This window comes from Orcinus orca, chromosome 19 (assembly GCF_937001465.1).
Source record: "Orcinus orca chromosome 19, mOrcOrc1.1, whole genome shotgun sequence".
In the NCBI taxonomy this organism is placed as follows: domain Eukaryota; kingdom Metazoa; phylum Chordata; class Mammalia; order Artiodactyla; family Delphinidae; genus Orcinus; species Orcinus orca.
Window position 1 is genome coordinate 18,494,193 of NC_064577.1, and position 12,719 is coordinate 18,506,911.

The window sequence follows — 12,719 nt, forward strand, 5'->3', positions numbered from 1 at the left end:
CGATTGGTCGGGACGCACTCGACGTCACCGCGTCCGCCACGCCCTGGCTAGCGCGAGACCGGTCATGGCGGTGGCGGCGCGGGCGCTCACGCTGCCGGCAGTGGTGGAGGAGCTGCTGAGCGAGATGGCGGCGGCGGCGCGGGACGGCGCGCCGAGTACGGGCTGGAGGCTTATGCGGCGGCGCCGGCGGGGGCGGAAACCCGGGGTACCGGGGCGGGGCTGCTGGCCCCTACGAGGGAGGTTTCTGTTGACCTCGTCAGTAGCCCTTCCTTCTCAAAATCTGTGTTCGCTCTAAACGAATCCTCTCCTACACCCTGTTCAACGAGCGAGTATTTCAGGGCCGCAAACCCGGCTGCAGACGCAGCGATTTGGGGTGGGCGGGGGCGGTTCTGGACGCTGTGGCTGTACCTGTTTTCCTTTGACCAGCAGAGGATGCTCTGTGACCAGGTTCCCGCATCCCTGGGCGTTCGCAGCACACACCGGTATTGAGAGGGTCCCGATCGAAGTGCATCTGCATGAGAACTGCGCAACCAGCGTCCGAATGGTCATTGAATAAATAGATTAGACCTCAGAACTGCCCCTGCTGGTTCACTTGGATGGCTTTTGTTTGAAAAGGACCGCACTTTGAAAAGGATTTATCTTGAGTTACTGTTTTTAAAGAATTGAGAAAAGGAAGCCAACTTTTCTCATTTCAGTTAAAACTAAAGCAGTATATGTGCTTAAAAGATTAGGCCAGCCAGGTATTCAAACATGTTCTGATCCCAGAAAGGGTGGGGGGAAAGCCAGTCTGTTGTCAGCTCAAACAGTGGTTGCCCGAGATGGGCTCTGTGTCTGAATGGATTAATCCATACACTGAGAGTCTTGAAGGGGGCCTGCAGGTGCCCCTGATGCTCAGGACTCAGAGCGACCACTACCACTGACTCACGTTTATTTTCAGCAGAACCGTTTTCTGCTATTTAAAAATCTTTGTTCTAGTTAGTCATACACTCTTCCTGACCCCCCACCCTTCAACGATAATTTCTTTAGGTCAATACTGAGTTTACACTTGTGATGACGTAAAATGGAGTCACAGCTGAGCCATGCAGGAAGCTAGGATTACGTTTCCTTTCCTGTAACTTTCTGCTTTCTCTCAAAGCTGTCATACTTGTGTTTGTTTACTTTTTTATGTATCCCTGATTCAACCTCAAACTCTTTTTTTACCAGTGTTCTAAATCGCTACTCAAGATGTTCAGGTGAATGAGATGTTTTATCAGTTTCATGTTCCTGCAGGAGTCTCTCCTAGAGCCTTCAGGTGTGCTCTCCTATGGGCTGGCTGTCTCCTGAGATCTCCCTTCACCATTATTGTCTGGGGAATTCCCTTTACCTAAGTTGAGTCTTCTATTTAGTTCACCCTACAATTTTCTTTTTCTCAGTTTGCTACCTTATTTTATAGAGCACATACTCTAGTACCTTCCTGAAGAAAAGCACGAGATGTACTTTTTGAGGCTTTACATGCCTGAAAAAGTTCTTTTCCTATCCTCACACTTAATTGATAGTTTGGCTAGGTATTGAATTATATGTTGGAAATACCATTTCTTCAGACATCTGAAAGCATTATTCTGCGACCTTCTAGCTTCTTAAACTTTCTTTCAAAGAGTCTTATTTTAGCCCCCCTGCTTCCTTCCCACTCCAGAGCCATCTGGTGCCACCAGTTTCTGAGGTTTGTTTTAGCAGGAGGGGGTACTAGATTCTGAAGGGTAAATCAGGCTCTGATTTACACTCGGCTCTCCCATTGCTCACTTAGGATTCAGTGTTCTCAGGTCTTGTAAATTATTTTCCAGCTGTGTTTCTCCCTGTCCTCATCCTGGGGAGTTTATGCTTCTTTTAAAAAAATCCTTTTATTATTGTTTAGCAGAATATTGGGAAGGAGTAAAATTTGATGCCTATGTTCAATTCACCATCTTACACAAAAGTCTTCTTGGCTATAGTCTTTTCTCTTTTTTTTGATAAAATTATTTATCTTGGCTGCGTTGGGTCTTTGTTGCGGTGCACGGGCTTCACTCGTTGTGGCTCGCAGGCTTTAGAGCACAGGCTCAGTAGTTGTGGCACACAGGCTTAGTTGCTCTGCGGCACGTGGGATCTTCCTGGACCAGGGCTCGAACCCGTGTCCCCTGCATTGGCAGGCAGACTCAACCATTGCGCCACCAGGGAAGCCCCTGTTTATAGTCTCTTTAAGATGTTTTTGTCTATGGTCACTGGTTTGACACAATTAACCTTCTTTCCATTCCTGTTTTACAGTTCCTGATGAGCATCTGTTATCGTAAGTATATATCCTGTTGTATTTGGGTTTTTTGTTTTTAATCATTAATGTGTTTTTTAAAGGCCAAATTCTTTCAGCATCAACTCTTGATTTTTAAAAAATATTCTTACTAAACTAGGAACAATATTTTCTTTACATGATTAAAAATCTGTGTCAAGTGAATAACCAACACTGTATCTGACAGTACAAGGCATTCCCTTATTGTCCTAATTGACACTTTAACATTGCTCTAAAAGTTGTAGCTGTTACACGAACACATGAAAAAATGAGAAGTACACTTGATCCTTGAACAACGCAAGTTTGAACTATGTGTGTCCACACATAGTGATTTTTTCAGTAAATATATACTGCAGTGCTATACCATGTGAGGCTGGTTAAACCATAGATATGGAGAGCAGCTTAAAGTTATACGCAGATTTTCAGCTGCTCAGGGTCAGTGCCCCTAATCCCCGTATTGTTCAAGAGTCAGCCGTATGCCTATTTGCAAAGAGAGACAATTGTCATTATTTGTAGGGGACATAACTACTTTTTAAACACCAAGAGAATAAAGTTTTTTTTTTTAAATACAGAAACTAATAATTATTTTCCTTCATACACAAAGTTCAAACATTAATTACATTCCTAATAGCAAGAAAAAAGTGAAAGCTACCTAGGAATAACTAAACATTTAACTGCACATAAACATTTATATTTAAAAACTCCTGAAGGATATACACCAACTTATACCAGAGGTTATCTTAGGGGGGAGGAAGGAGGTGCAATTTAGAAAATGGCTTTAACTTTTTCTCTATTTCTTAAATTTTTTACAAAGATTTTACATTATTAAAAAAATGACCACATTTAAAACAAAGAAAATAGGCAAGTAATAAAAGGATTCAAGTTACCAAAAGCTTTGACAAAAAGCTAAATTTTACTAGTGATCGTAAAAATACAAATTAAAATAATTAGATAACTTCCCATCTATAAAACCTGGGTATCACAGAAAAGATGTTGGTAAGAATCTTCCAGATGTTGGCAAGAACATGGAGAAGAGGATAATTGATATCCTGATGGTAGGAGTGTAACTTGGAAGGTAAACTGGCAACTGGGAACAAGAGCTTTAAAATATACATATTCTTTGACCCAGAAATTCCACTTATAAGACTGTATCTCAGGGAATTAATAATGGATGTTTAAAGCTTTATAGTGAGCACATTCATCCACTATTGTTTATGGTAGCAAAAAGAAAAAACACCTTGAAACAATCTAATTATTCAAATTAAATTTAATAAACTCTAATTATCCAAAAAATAGGGTTTGAGGAAAATAAAAGTAATTGATCTTTATAACCATTAAAAGTGGTTAAAAGTGCATTGAGATATTCACAATATGTTATAAAGTAGACAAGGCAGGTTAAAAAAATTCTTATTAGATCCATTTTTAAACTTAATTGGAATTTGATTGATAAAATTGTTACCAGATTTTATGTCAAACTTTAGTTTTCTTTGCCCATAGACAATCATCCTATGTTTAATTTTAAACACTTTTCCCATTCTAACAGTTTGTTATAGTAACAGACTACTTTGTTAGAAAATGAAGAAGTTGAACGTTTTAATTTTAAAGCCTTAGTAGTGCTGTCTTCTTATTTTGTGTCAAATCATATGGGTTCTTTAAAACATTAACTTTTTAGTTTTAGTTCAACCCAGCCATTTTATCTTCCAGTTTATAAAAATAACCCATACTTGTAAATAAATAAATAAAGTCCTTGGAAAATAAAACATCAAAAGCATGAATAATCATACAAGCCAGTGATAATCACTGTTACAATTTGGTTTATCGCCTTTTTTTTTCAATGTAATGTTTTATTTTGAGGTAATTGTAGATTTTCTTAAGAAAAAAATTTTTAACATGATGGAGTTTCTAGATATAAAATACGGTGCCCGACCTTTCTCACCTAACATATTGTAAGAATTTTCCCACATATCACATTTTTTCTGGTACATCATTTAACAGCTGGATAGCCTTTATTACTGATCCATAAAGAACAAATTTAACACCCATCAGATGGTCAAACATGAAAAGGCCTGATAATACAGGTGTTGGTGAGGATGAGAAGGAAATAGAACTCTCATATGGCGCTAGGGGGAGCACTGTTTCTGCGGTGGGAAGCTGTTGGCAGCGCCCATTAAAACTGAAAACTGCACATATCCTAAGACCCAGCAGTTCCACTTTCACTTACAGAACCAGGAAGGACTCTCATATATGTGCACCAAGGGGCATGTACGGGGATAACTGAGTATTATTTGTAATAGTGTCAAATGGAAACATTCAGAATGTCCATCAATAGAGTACTTAAAAAAAATAGAGTATTTAAAACATAAAATGTATTATGTACATACAATAGAATATTATTCAAAAGTTTAAAAATATATATATATATATACACACACAAATATATACATGCATCATTCTCAAAAGTACACTGAGTGGGGAAAAAAAGTTGCCAAAAAAGCCTACCATATACCTTTTATGTTTTAAAACTTATAAAACGATACCATATGTATATATGTATGTGTGTATATATATGTATGCACACACACATATGTACTATGTATTATAAAATATAAAAACATTAATAGGAAGGAAACCATCAAATGCATGTGGTTGCCTCGGGGATGAAGGAAGTTGGGACGAATAGGAAAGACTGAAGTATAAAGAGGACTTCTTTATCCAAACAACATGTCGACATTTATTCTGGGGGGTTGATTACATGGGGTCATGTTAACATTTATTCTGGGGGGCTGATTACATGGGGTCATGTTAACATTTATTCTGGGGGGTTGATTACATGGGGTCATGTTAACATTTATTCTGGGGGGTCGATTACATGGGGTTTTGCTGTATTGTCAGCTTTTTTTTTTTTTCCAAATTAAAATGAACTGAATTTTAAAAAACTGCCAGTGGTGATCCTTTGGGTCAAGTCGCAGAGGTGGCTTGAGTCCAGCCGTCTAACCTGAAGCTTCTCTGCTCCCCAGGCTGAAGTTTGTCTTTGGCTCATCAGCCGTCCAGGCCTTGGACCTCGTTGATCGCCAGTCCGTCACCTTAATCTCATCACCCAGTGGGAGGCGTGTTTACCAGGTAGAGACCTAGAGGTGGGGATTATCTCAACAGAATCCCCGTAGGACAAAATGTTTTCATGAATCTCTGTGAAAGCTAGTGACCAGCTCTGAGTATTTCCTGGGCTTTTGAAAAGCCTTTGACCCAACTTGGTAAAATAAGAGTATGAGTAGTTAAAATAAGATAAACATGACCTGTTAGCTCTACCTGGTAGCGATGTGTAGAACCAGCAATGACGCAGAGAGGATCTCTTAGGTCTAACGGAGCACAGTCAACTTTTGCCTTCCTGTCGTTTAATACTAGAGGTACTTTCCCACCCACCCACCCACCAAAAAGCGCTGACTCCATCACCTTGTTACATTATCTCTTGCTTACAAGCAAAAACCAAAATGTACTTTGAAGTCCTTCCACATGTCCAGATTCATCTCATAGAAATGATCTGTCAAAATTGTTGTCAAGAAGTGTTCACGAAGGCCAAACTGCTGAATTCAGGCAGTTTACTTGGACCTTAGTTGTGCCCACTGGAGCTGAAGGTAGGTAGATTTGTAAAGTAACAGATCAGACTCTTATCAGACTCCGAATTACTTTCATGTATTGATAATTCTCACCAAAAGCCCGGAAAGATATTCATTGTGCCGAAAACTGAGGTGCAGAAAATTAACAGTCACCTCCGGCAGCGGGGATGTGTAAAGGCCATCCTGCACTGCCTGTCTGTACGTCAGCAGTGGGCCACACTCCCCACCCCCAGTTTAGCTACATTAGACAGTGGTACCTGCTGCTGGGATTGAGCGAAGGGAATCTTGTGAATGAAATTAAACACCAGCAGTGGTCTCCAGAATTTTGTGTCTGGCTTGGAAGGAGTGAAAACGAAGCTGTCAGCTCTTGTATTTAATCCAGGCCTTGCTGAAGACCAGGAAGGAGGGATTTTTCAGTGTTTGGATTCTGGTTTATTTATGATGACCTCAGAGTTAAGACCGTGTTGACTCATTCTTAGTGGGTGAGTGACTGGGCAGAGCCTCTTGGGGACATGGGTGGCTTTGCCTAGGGAACTTACTTGCGGTTCCACACTGCAGGATGGTGCGGCCAACCTGGCACGTCCTTCATGCATTTCTGCATGAAGTAAGCCGGGGTGATCCGTGCTGAAGGCTGCAGTTAAAACTCTGGGTTGTATTTACTTAAAAGAGGCTGCTGATGAGAACTTTCTCGTGGTGAACTGCATAGATTAATAAGCGGCACTCTTAAGGGATGTTGTTTGTACCTGAGGAAGTGTTTCTGTCTTCCTTCTAGAGTATTTACTTTTGGTTTTTATGTAGCTAAAATACCCTCAACGGGGAGGGCCTCGGAGTTTTCCCATGTCTTTTAGTTTCGGATTTTTTGTCCTAGTTCCAACATCAGCAGAACCCCTGACCTGCACAAGCAGAGTCCCAACTGCCCTCTAGTTCTGGGATCTCATTGTTAGTTAAAATCTTAAAGACTCTGAAATACTTCAGTTATTGTTGACTTTTTTGTTCCTCCCAGGATCACTGTGAGTTGTTTAATTTTCATCATTCACATTCTGTATTATATCATGTTGCTTTATTCGTCATGAAAATGCTAACTTCTTAGAATTGTGGCTGTCAGCTGGGACTCTGAATTAAATGAGGCTGTAGAAATCTTATAGACACCCTCAAATTAACCTCAGTGGTTTCATTGTATATAGTAACATAGAAAGAAGTTGGCTTAATTCAGAGGTCCTGTGAGATGATAAAAGTTGAGTCAGACATTGCCTCTTGGTCCTGCTAGTTATCGTTCCATAGGGCAACCTTCTAATGCTCTCACTTCGTCCAGGTGTAGTGGAAATTATCTTAAAGTCACACTGACGTTGTTACCTGAGTTGCTTTTTGATAAACTTTGGTCCACCCAGGAACGGGGGTGCGTCAGTCCGGAGGTGCTAAATAAGTTAGGCTGTGGTAGCAATGACCCCCAAATTTCAAAACAAAGTTTATATCTCACTCACTATACATCTCCATTAAGAGTCAACTGCAGCTCTGCTCCAAAACGTCTCCACTCAGGGTCCCAGCCGCTGGAGCAGCCCCCGTCTGGAACATTGCGGATCTCACGGCAGACAGAGAAGAGGACATAGTATGCACCGTTTCTAATGTTTCTGCTTGGCTACTCACGTTGTACTGGCTAAGGCAGGTCACACAGTCAGCCTGTATCTAATGGGGCAGGAATGTATAATCCTCTTTCCGAGAGAGGCACCAAACTTGGGGAACAGTAGATCACACAGTTCCCCACTGTGATGGATGCTAAGAGGCTTGGAGCAGCCATAAAGTAAAACTGTCCTGAGTGGATGACCACGCAGGTGGGCCAGTCACCTTAGAACCTCACTGGAACCGCAGCAGACTTCCTCCAGGCAAGGTGCACACAAGTCCAGCCTGGGTTTGAGTATCCTCTTTCCTGCACTGCTTTTTTTAAAAGCTCTCTCCTTCTGGGGATAAACATTCCAGGCTCTGAGTGGCTGCACTGGGAGTATTTCCCGTGAGAGGAGGGGGTTTTTCCATTGAAGGGTGAAGGAAGTGAATTAGATGGTCCGTGAGGTCAATTTCTAGTTCTAAACGTATCCAACTCCGATCTCTGCCTGATTATTGGGTTCGTTAGTTGTCCACTGCTCGATAAAGACGAAGCAAATTCAGAATTGACTGTTCATTTACAGTATTCACTGCCTCGGGCGGCTGAACGTTTTGAGTCCTAGCCAGCCTTTGAAAGGATCAGCAAGGGAACCTCTTGTAGAAACTCTCCCCGTCCCTGAGTTACCGGCACTCAGCTTCATCCAGAGAGTATTCTGATGGGCTGGGGACCCACCATAAGAAGGAACTTGTCAGTGTAGAATTCCAGAGGCTTATGCCTAGTTAAATGTAAATCCAGAGAGAAGAAGAAATCTGAAGTTTTTTATTCATTGGTGACAGTTTGGAGACGCAAGCATTGTTGGTGTCACTGCTGGATGTTGATCGGTTTTCGTGCAGGACTGAGTGGGAAACAATCTGCTTTCATGCTCTCCCTTCAGCCTGTGTTTTCCAGACACTGGGGAGATTCCTGCAATCATTCTCAGCATCCACCACCGAAAACATGTCAGCGCCCCAGGACTGGAAATCTGTAACATGTGATTTTCTTCACACCTGATTTGTAACTGGGGCTGAAATTTTTAATGGGAACAGTAGGCATCTTCTTACCTAGTCATGGGCCATTCCTGGTAATCTTGCAGCCCCCAAGGAATTCTCCTGACTTGGTCAAGAAACCTTAGCGACATGGCCACGTCACGTGAATGCAGGTCATTTGACGAACAGGCACAGCTCGTGCCTGAACACTGCTGTTGCTCGGTTGAAGCCTTTCCTGCTGCTTTATTCTTTGTGAGGAGAAAGAGGAGCTCTGGCATTTGTTGCTTTTTAAGTCCTGGCCTTTTCATGTAGGTGGCCACCTCAGAGCCTGCAAAACGTGGGAGTCCTGTGGCAATCCCTAAGTTGCGGTTCACGGGAGCGAGCCCTCGGGGTGGCGCTGTGTGCCCAGGATGCTCCTTTTGCCAACAGTTTGCAGAGTGTTTTTTTTTTTTTTTTTTTTTTATTTTTGGCTGCGTTGGGTCTTTGTTGCTGCGCGTGGGCTTTCTCTAGTTGCGGCGAGCGGGGGCTACTCTTCGTTGTGGTGCGCGGGCTTCTCATTGCGGTGGCTTCTCTTGTTGCGGAGCGTGGGCTCTAGGCGCGCGGGCTTCAGTAGTTGTGGCTCGCGGGCTCTAGAGCGCAAGCTCAGTAGTTGTGGCGCACGGGCTTAGTTGCTCCGCGGCATGTGGGATCTTCCCAGACCAGGGCTCGAACCCGTGTCCCGGGCATTGGCAGGCAGATTCTTAACCACTGCCACCAGGGAAGCCCTGCAGATTTAACTGTAGGAATGAAGCCCTCAGCTGTGTCTTTGGCCGCTTCGTGGTGGAGACGTAAACAGGCGATTTCTCCGTTTGTCCAGTCACACTCCAGATGCAGCGTCACTTCCCTGGACAGCCTCTCCTCACCACTTGACTGACAGCCGGCCGTCTGCTCTTGGACTGGCGTGTTCCCAGCCCTCGTATCTGTGCGCTCCTTCCATCCTGCTGGGGAACAGGCAGATCTGGGCTTACCGCGCTCTGAAACAGCCGCCTGATCATCCCCTTACAAGATTCTCTGCTTCCTACATTCCTCCTGTTCTCAGATGCTTTTTAGAAGCCCTTTCCCGTTTTCTTCTGAAGACCTGTCTTTCTGCCTCACCGCCAAGCCTTCACCTGTTTTCAGACTCCCTTCACACGTGTGGTGGAAGCTTTAGACGTTTACACACATGCTGTGAAATACCAGAGGTTGAGAAACACCACGATGAAGTGCAAATGAGGGGGCTTTCTCCTCTGCCTCTTTATAGTCAGCCCACGGAGTGGGCCCTCTGAATCACCAGCCAGAGGGATGGTTTAACCCACCCGAAACGCTTCCGTTTTGTCCTGTGGAGTCCTCAAGGGCAGAGCTCTAAGGCAGCGGGAAGGTCCCGCAGGCAGGGAAGTCGAGTTTCCACTTCTGCGGAAGATGTTCCTACAGTTCTTCCCAGCGCAGAGCAGCTCTGAGTCGTCAGGCAGATAAATTCGGGGGAAGGGAGTGGTTTTCCAGCACACCTTTCCAAGTCTGATCCCATCTATCCTTTCCTTTCTAGGTACTTGGGAGTTCCGGTAGAACATACGTGTGTTTGGCCTCTTGTCATTACTGTTCGTGTCCGGCATTTGCCTTCTCAGTGCTGCGGAAGGGTGACAGCCTCCTGGTGAGGATGGGAAGGGCCCCCCAGCTGCGGCTGAGCTAGGAGAGGTTGAGAGCCCTCGCCGCGCCGTTTTAAGAGCGGCACAAAACGGGGACTTTACTACATGTGGAAACAGTAGTTTCTTCTCTTTGACTTCAGTTAGTCCTCTCTTTTGGGTTTACCCTCCCAAAATGCAGTGTCCTTTTTAGAACTACACCAATTTCCCATTTTAATTTAAAAGGTCACAGATGAAGCTGTGGGGAGGGCAACAGGTAATCCCCAAAGCTGGCAACTGGGGAACCAGTCGGCCCAATAGAAATACGAACTAAATCGCTGCTGGCAGCTTTGCATACCCCCAGCTCCACGTCCAGCCTCGAGGTGTTTCTTCCCACTCCCCGTGAGACAGCCTGGCACTTGGCCATGCTCGACTTTCCCGGGGGCAGGACAGCACATCGGTGCCTCTGCTGACTTCACGGAGTCCAGGGCATCAAGCAGGAACAAGACACACTCACAAAGCTCCTGATGCCACAGGAGAAAGCACTGCCCAGCCATTTGTTAAGTCTTGCCAAGGAAGAATATTGTAGCACCCGCTGAGTTCTTCCCCTTTCTTTTACACACCTCGGGAACTGGGTGGCACGTTGAATGTCCCATTGTACAAGAAGCCACCTTCACAGCTGATTTCACCTGTGAAATGACAGGGTTCAAGCAGGCCCTCCAGTAACCTAAGCTGTGTGTGCTATGATACAAGGTCCAGCACAGGTCCTCTCCCCAGAGGTGTTACAGGCCGAGATACGTGAGGGTCCTGCCACCCCTGCCCCTGCCCCCGACACCACGCCTGGAAGTCTAATAGTGGTGAAGGGACTACACTGTAGACTCTGAGCATGTGTGTAAGATGGGGATAAGACCTGTCCCGCTGGGGGGCTTAAATGAGATAATCTTATTATCTCATTATTAAATAATTCTCTCTTATTAAGTGAGATAAACTTTAAGAAGCACTTAGCACAGTACCTCAAGGAACGTTAGCCATTGCTATTAACAGCTTTCTGAAGGCGACGAAGAAAGAAATATAATTTAGGACTAAAATAAAGAGCCTGTCTCAGTTTTCCCTTGGTTTTACCTGTACCAAGCTGGATCTAAACTGTTGCCCCAAACAACAGGCAAAGGAAAACCTCCTTCGTCCCCACTGCCTCCTAGGAGGTCTCATCTTTGTCTTCAGTTGCAGGCAGTGAGTCAGAGGCGCACAGTCTGTGCCCCACTCCTTTCCTGCTACGTGTGATGGTGGTGGGAGGTCTGGGTTAGCCCGGCCCCTCCGGTTTCTAACTGGTTTGTGTGTTTCGTGTTCCAGTGCAAGCACCTCTTGGCAGTTTATCTTAGTCAGGTTATGAGGACCTGTCAGCAGCTGAGCGTCTCTGACAAGCAACTGACTGATGTATTATTGATGGAAAAGACACAAGAAGCATCATAAATGGCGCAGATGGAGCATCACACTGTCCTTCAACACACGCGTGATTCACGCGGCCGAGACGTGAACCAGACTTCCTGTCGCTGTCCCTTCCCCGTGGGCTGCAGGAGGCATTGTGGGTTGGGCCCAGGATGTGCGTATGGTTTGAAGCCCTCGTGAAAAGTCTGGACCAGCCTCCAAGCCCCTTGGGTAGAAAATTTCCAGATGGAATCACGTGTTTTAGACTCCAAAGCCTAACATCATGTCATGGTCATAATTAGATTCTTAAGTGACCAGAGTACTAGTCATTTCTAAGAGGTTGGAACGGTAGGTGAAACAGCAAGCTGAAGTTTATAGATAAATAAGCATCAGTTCTTTTCTTGGGTCCAGAAAATTTTTCTGCAGTAAAAGGTTAGAGCGGAGATGTGGCTAAATGGCAGCAAAGACAAAAAGACATCAGGGTTCTGGTTTCAGTGAGCTGCAGAATCTGCGGTGTTGAGGCCAAAACGGCTGATTAAATAGGCTGTGTTGTGAGACATGTAGTCAGTACCTAGGACAAGGAAGTGCCGGTTTGCTCTGCGTGCACTTCTGAGCTGTGTAACGAGCCAGACGAAGGAAGCTGAAGACGCTGCTGGGGATTTCCAGTCTGAGGAAGAAAAGGCTGAGAGCTTCCCAAGAGGATGCTGGGAGGGAGATCAACGGGACGCATCCGGACCCCAAGAGAGAGCAAAGGAGCAATGGCGGATGAAAAGGAACACGAGACAGATTTCGGCACAGGACAGGAACTTTTCATGGGGAAGGCTGTCCACAGCTGGAACAGGGTCCTAGAAGGACAGGCTCTCCGTCTCTCTAGGGGTTCGTGAGCCTGCAACACGCGCGCAGGGTTACTGCGGAAGGAATCGAGTCAGCGACCAGACAGGTGAAATAGATGGTTTTGCAGCCTCGGACAGCCCCCAGCCCTGTGCCCCGCAATATGAGGTGCTAATGAACGACTGTGGGGAAGGCCGCAGATGGCGCAGGGCTCTGTGGTGGCAGAGCCTTCTCTTAGGTCGAGGTGTGGCGAATAAAACCTATCAAGACTGTGCTACTTGGCAAATGGGCTCG

At 44.9% G+C, this 12,719-nt stretch overlaps 1 protein-coding gene across 3 annotated transcripts; it reads left to right on the forward strand.

The window, feature by feature from the left end:
* Positions 1-20: 20 nt before the first annotated feature.
* On the forward strand, positions 21-12,711 carry ZSWIM7 (zinc finger SWIM-type containing 7). Of its 3 annotated transcripts, none has more exons than XM_033422815.2 (6): positions 57-155; positions 430-1,291; positions 2,278-2,299; positions 5,314-5,416; positions 10,094-10,198; positions 11,520-12,711. In XM_033422815.2, exons 2-6 carry the CDS (start codon positions 1,237-1,239, stop codon positions 11,637-11,639), a joined length of 405 nt encoding a protein of 134 aa, XP_033278706.1. In that variant the 5' UTR covers positions 57-155; positions 430-1,236; the 3' UTR covers positions 11,640-12,711. The 3 variants fall into 3 exon arrangements, with proteins under 3 accessions (XP_004267253.1, XP_033278706.1, XP_049558405.1); XM_049702448.1 differs by having other exon boundaries at positions 67-155; positions 1,204-1,291; XM_004267205.3 differs by lacking the exon at positions 430-1,291 and having other exon boundaries at positions 21-155.
* Positions 12,712-12,719: the final 8 nt, after the last annotated feature.

What these genes read in the sequence shown, in the direction of transcription:
- ZSWIM7 (XM_004267205.3), top strand. Translation starts at nt 65, where the DNA reads ATGGCGGTGGCGGCGCGGGCGCTCACGCTGCCGGCAGTGGTGGAGGAG. An exon ending in GGCGCGGGACGGCGCGCCGA is followed by an intron (nt 156 to 2,277) that starts GTACGGGCTGGA and finishes CCTGTTTTACAG; the next exon opens with TTCCTGATGAGCATCTGTTA. An exon ending in GTGGGAGGCGTGTTTACCAG is followed by an intron (nt 5,417 to 10,093) that starts GTAGAGACCTAG and finishes TTTCCTTTCTAG; the next exon opens with GTACTTGGGAGTTCCGGTAG.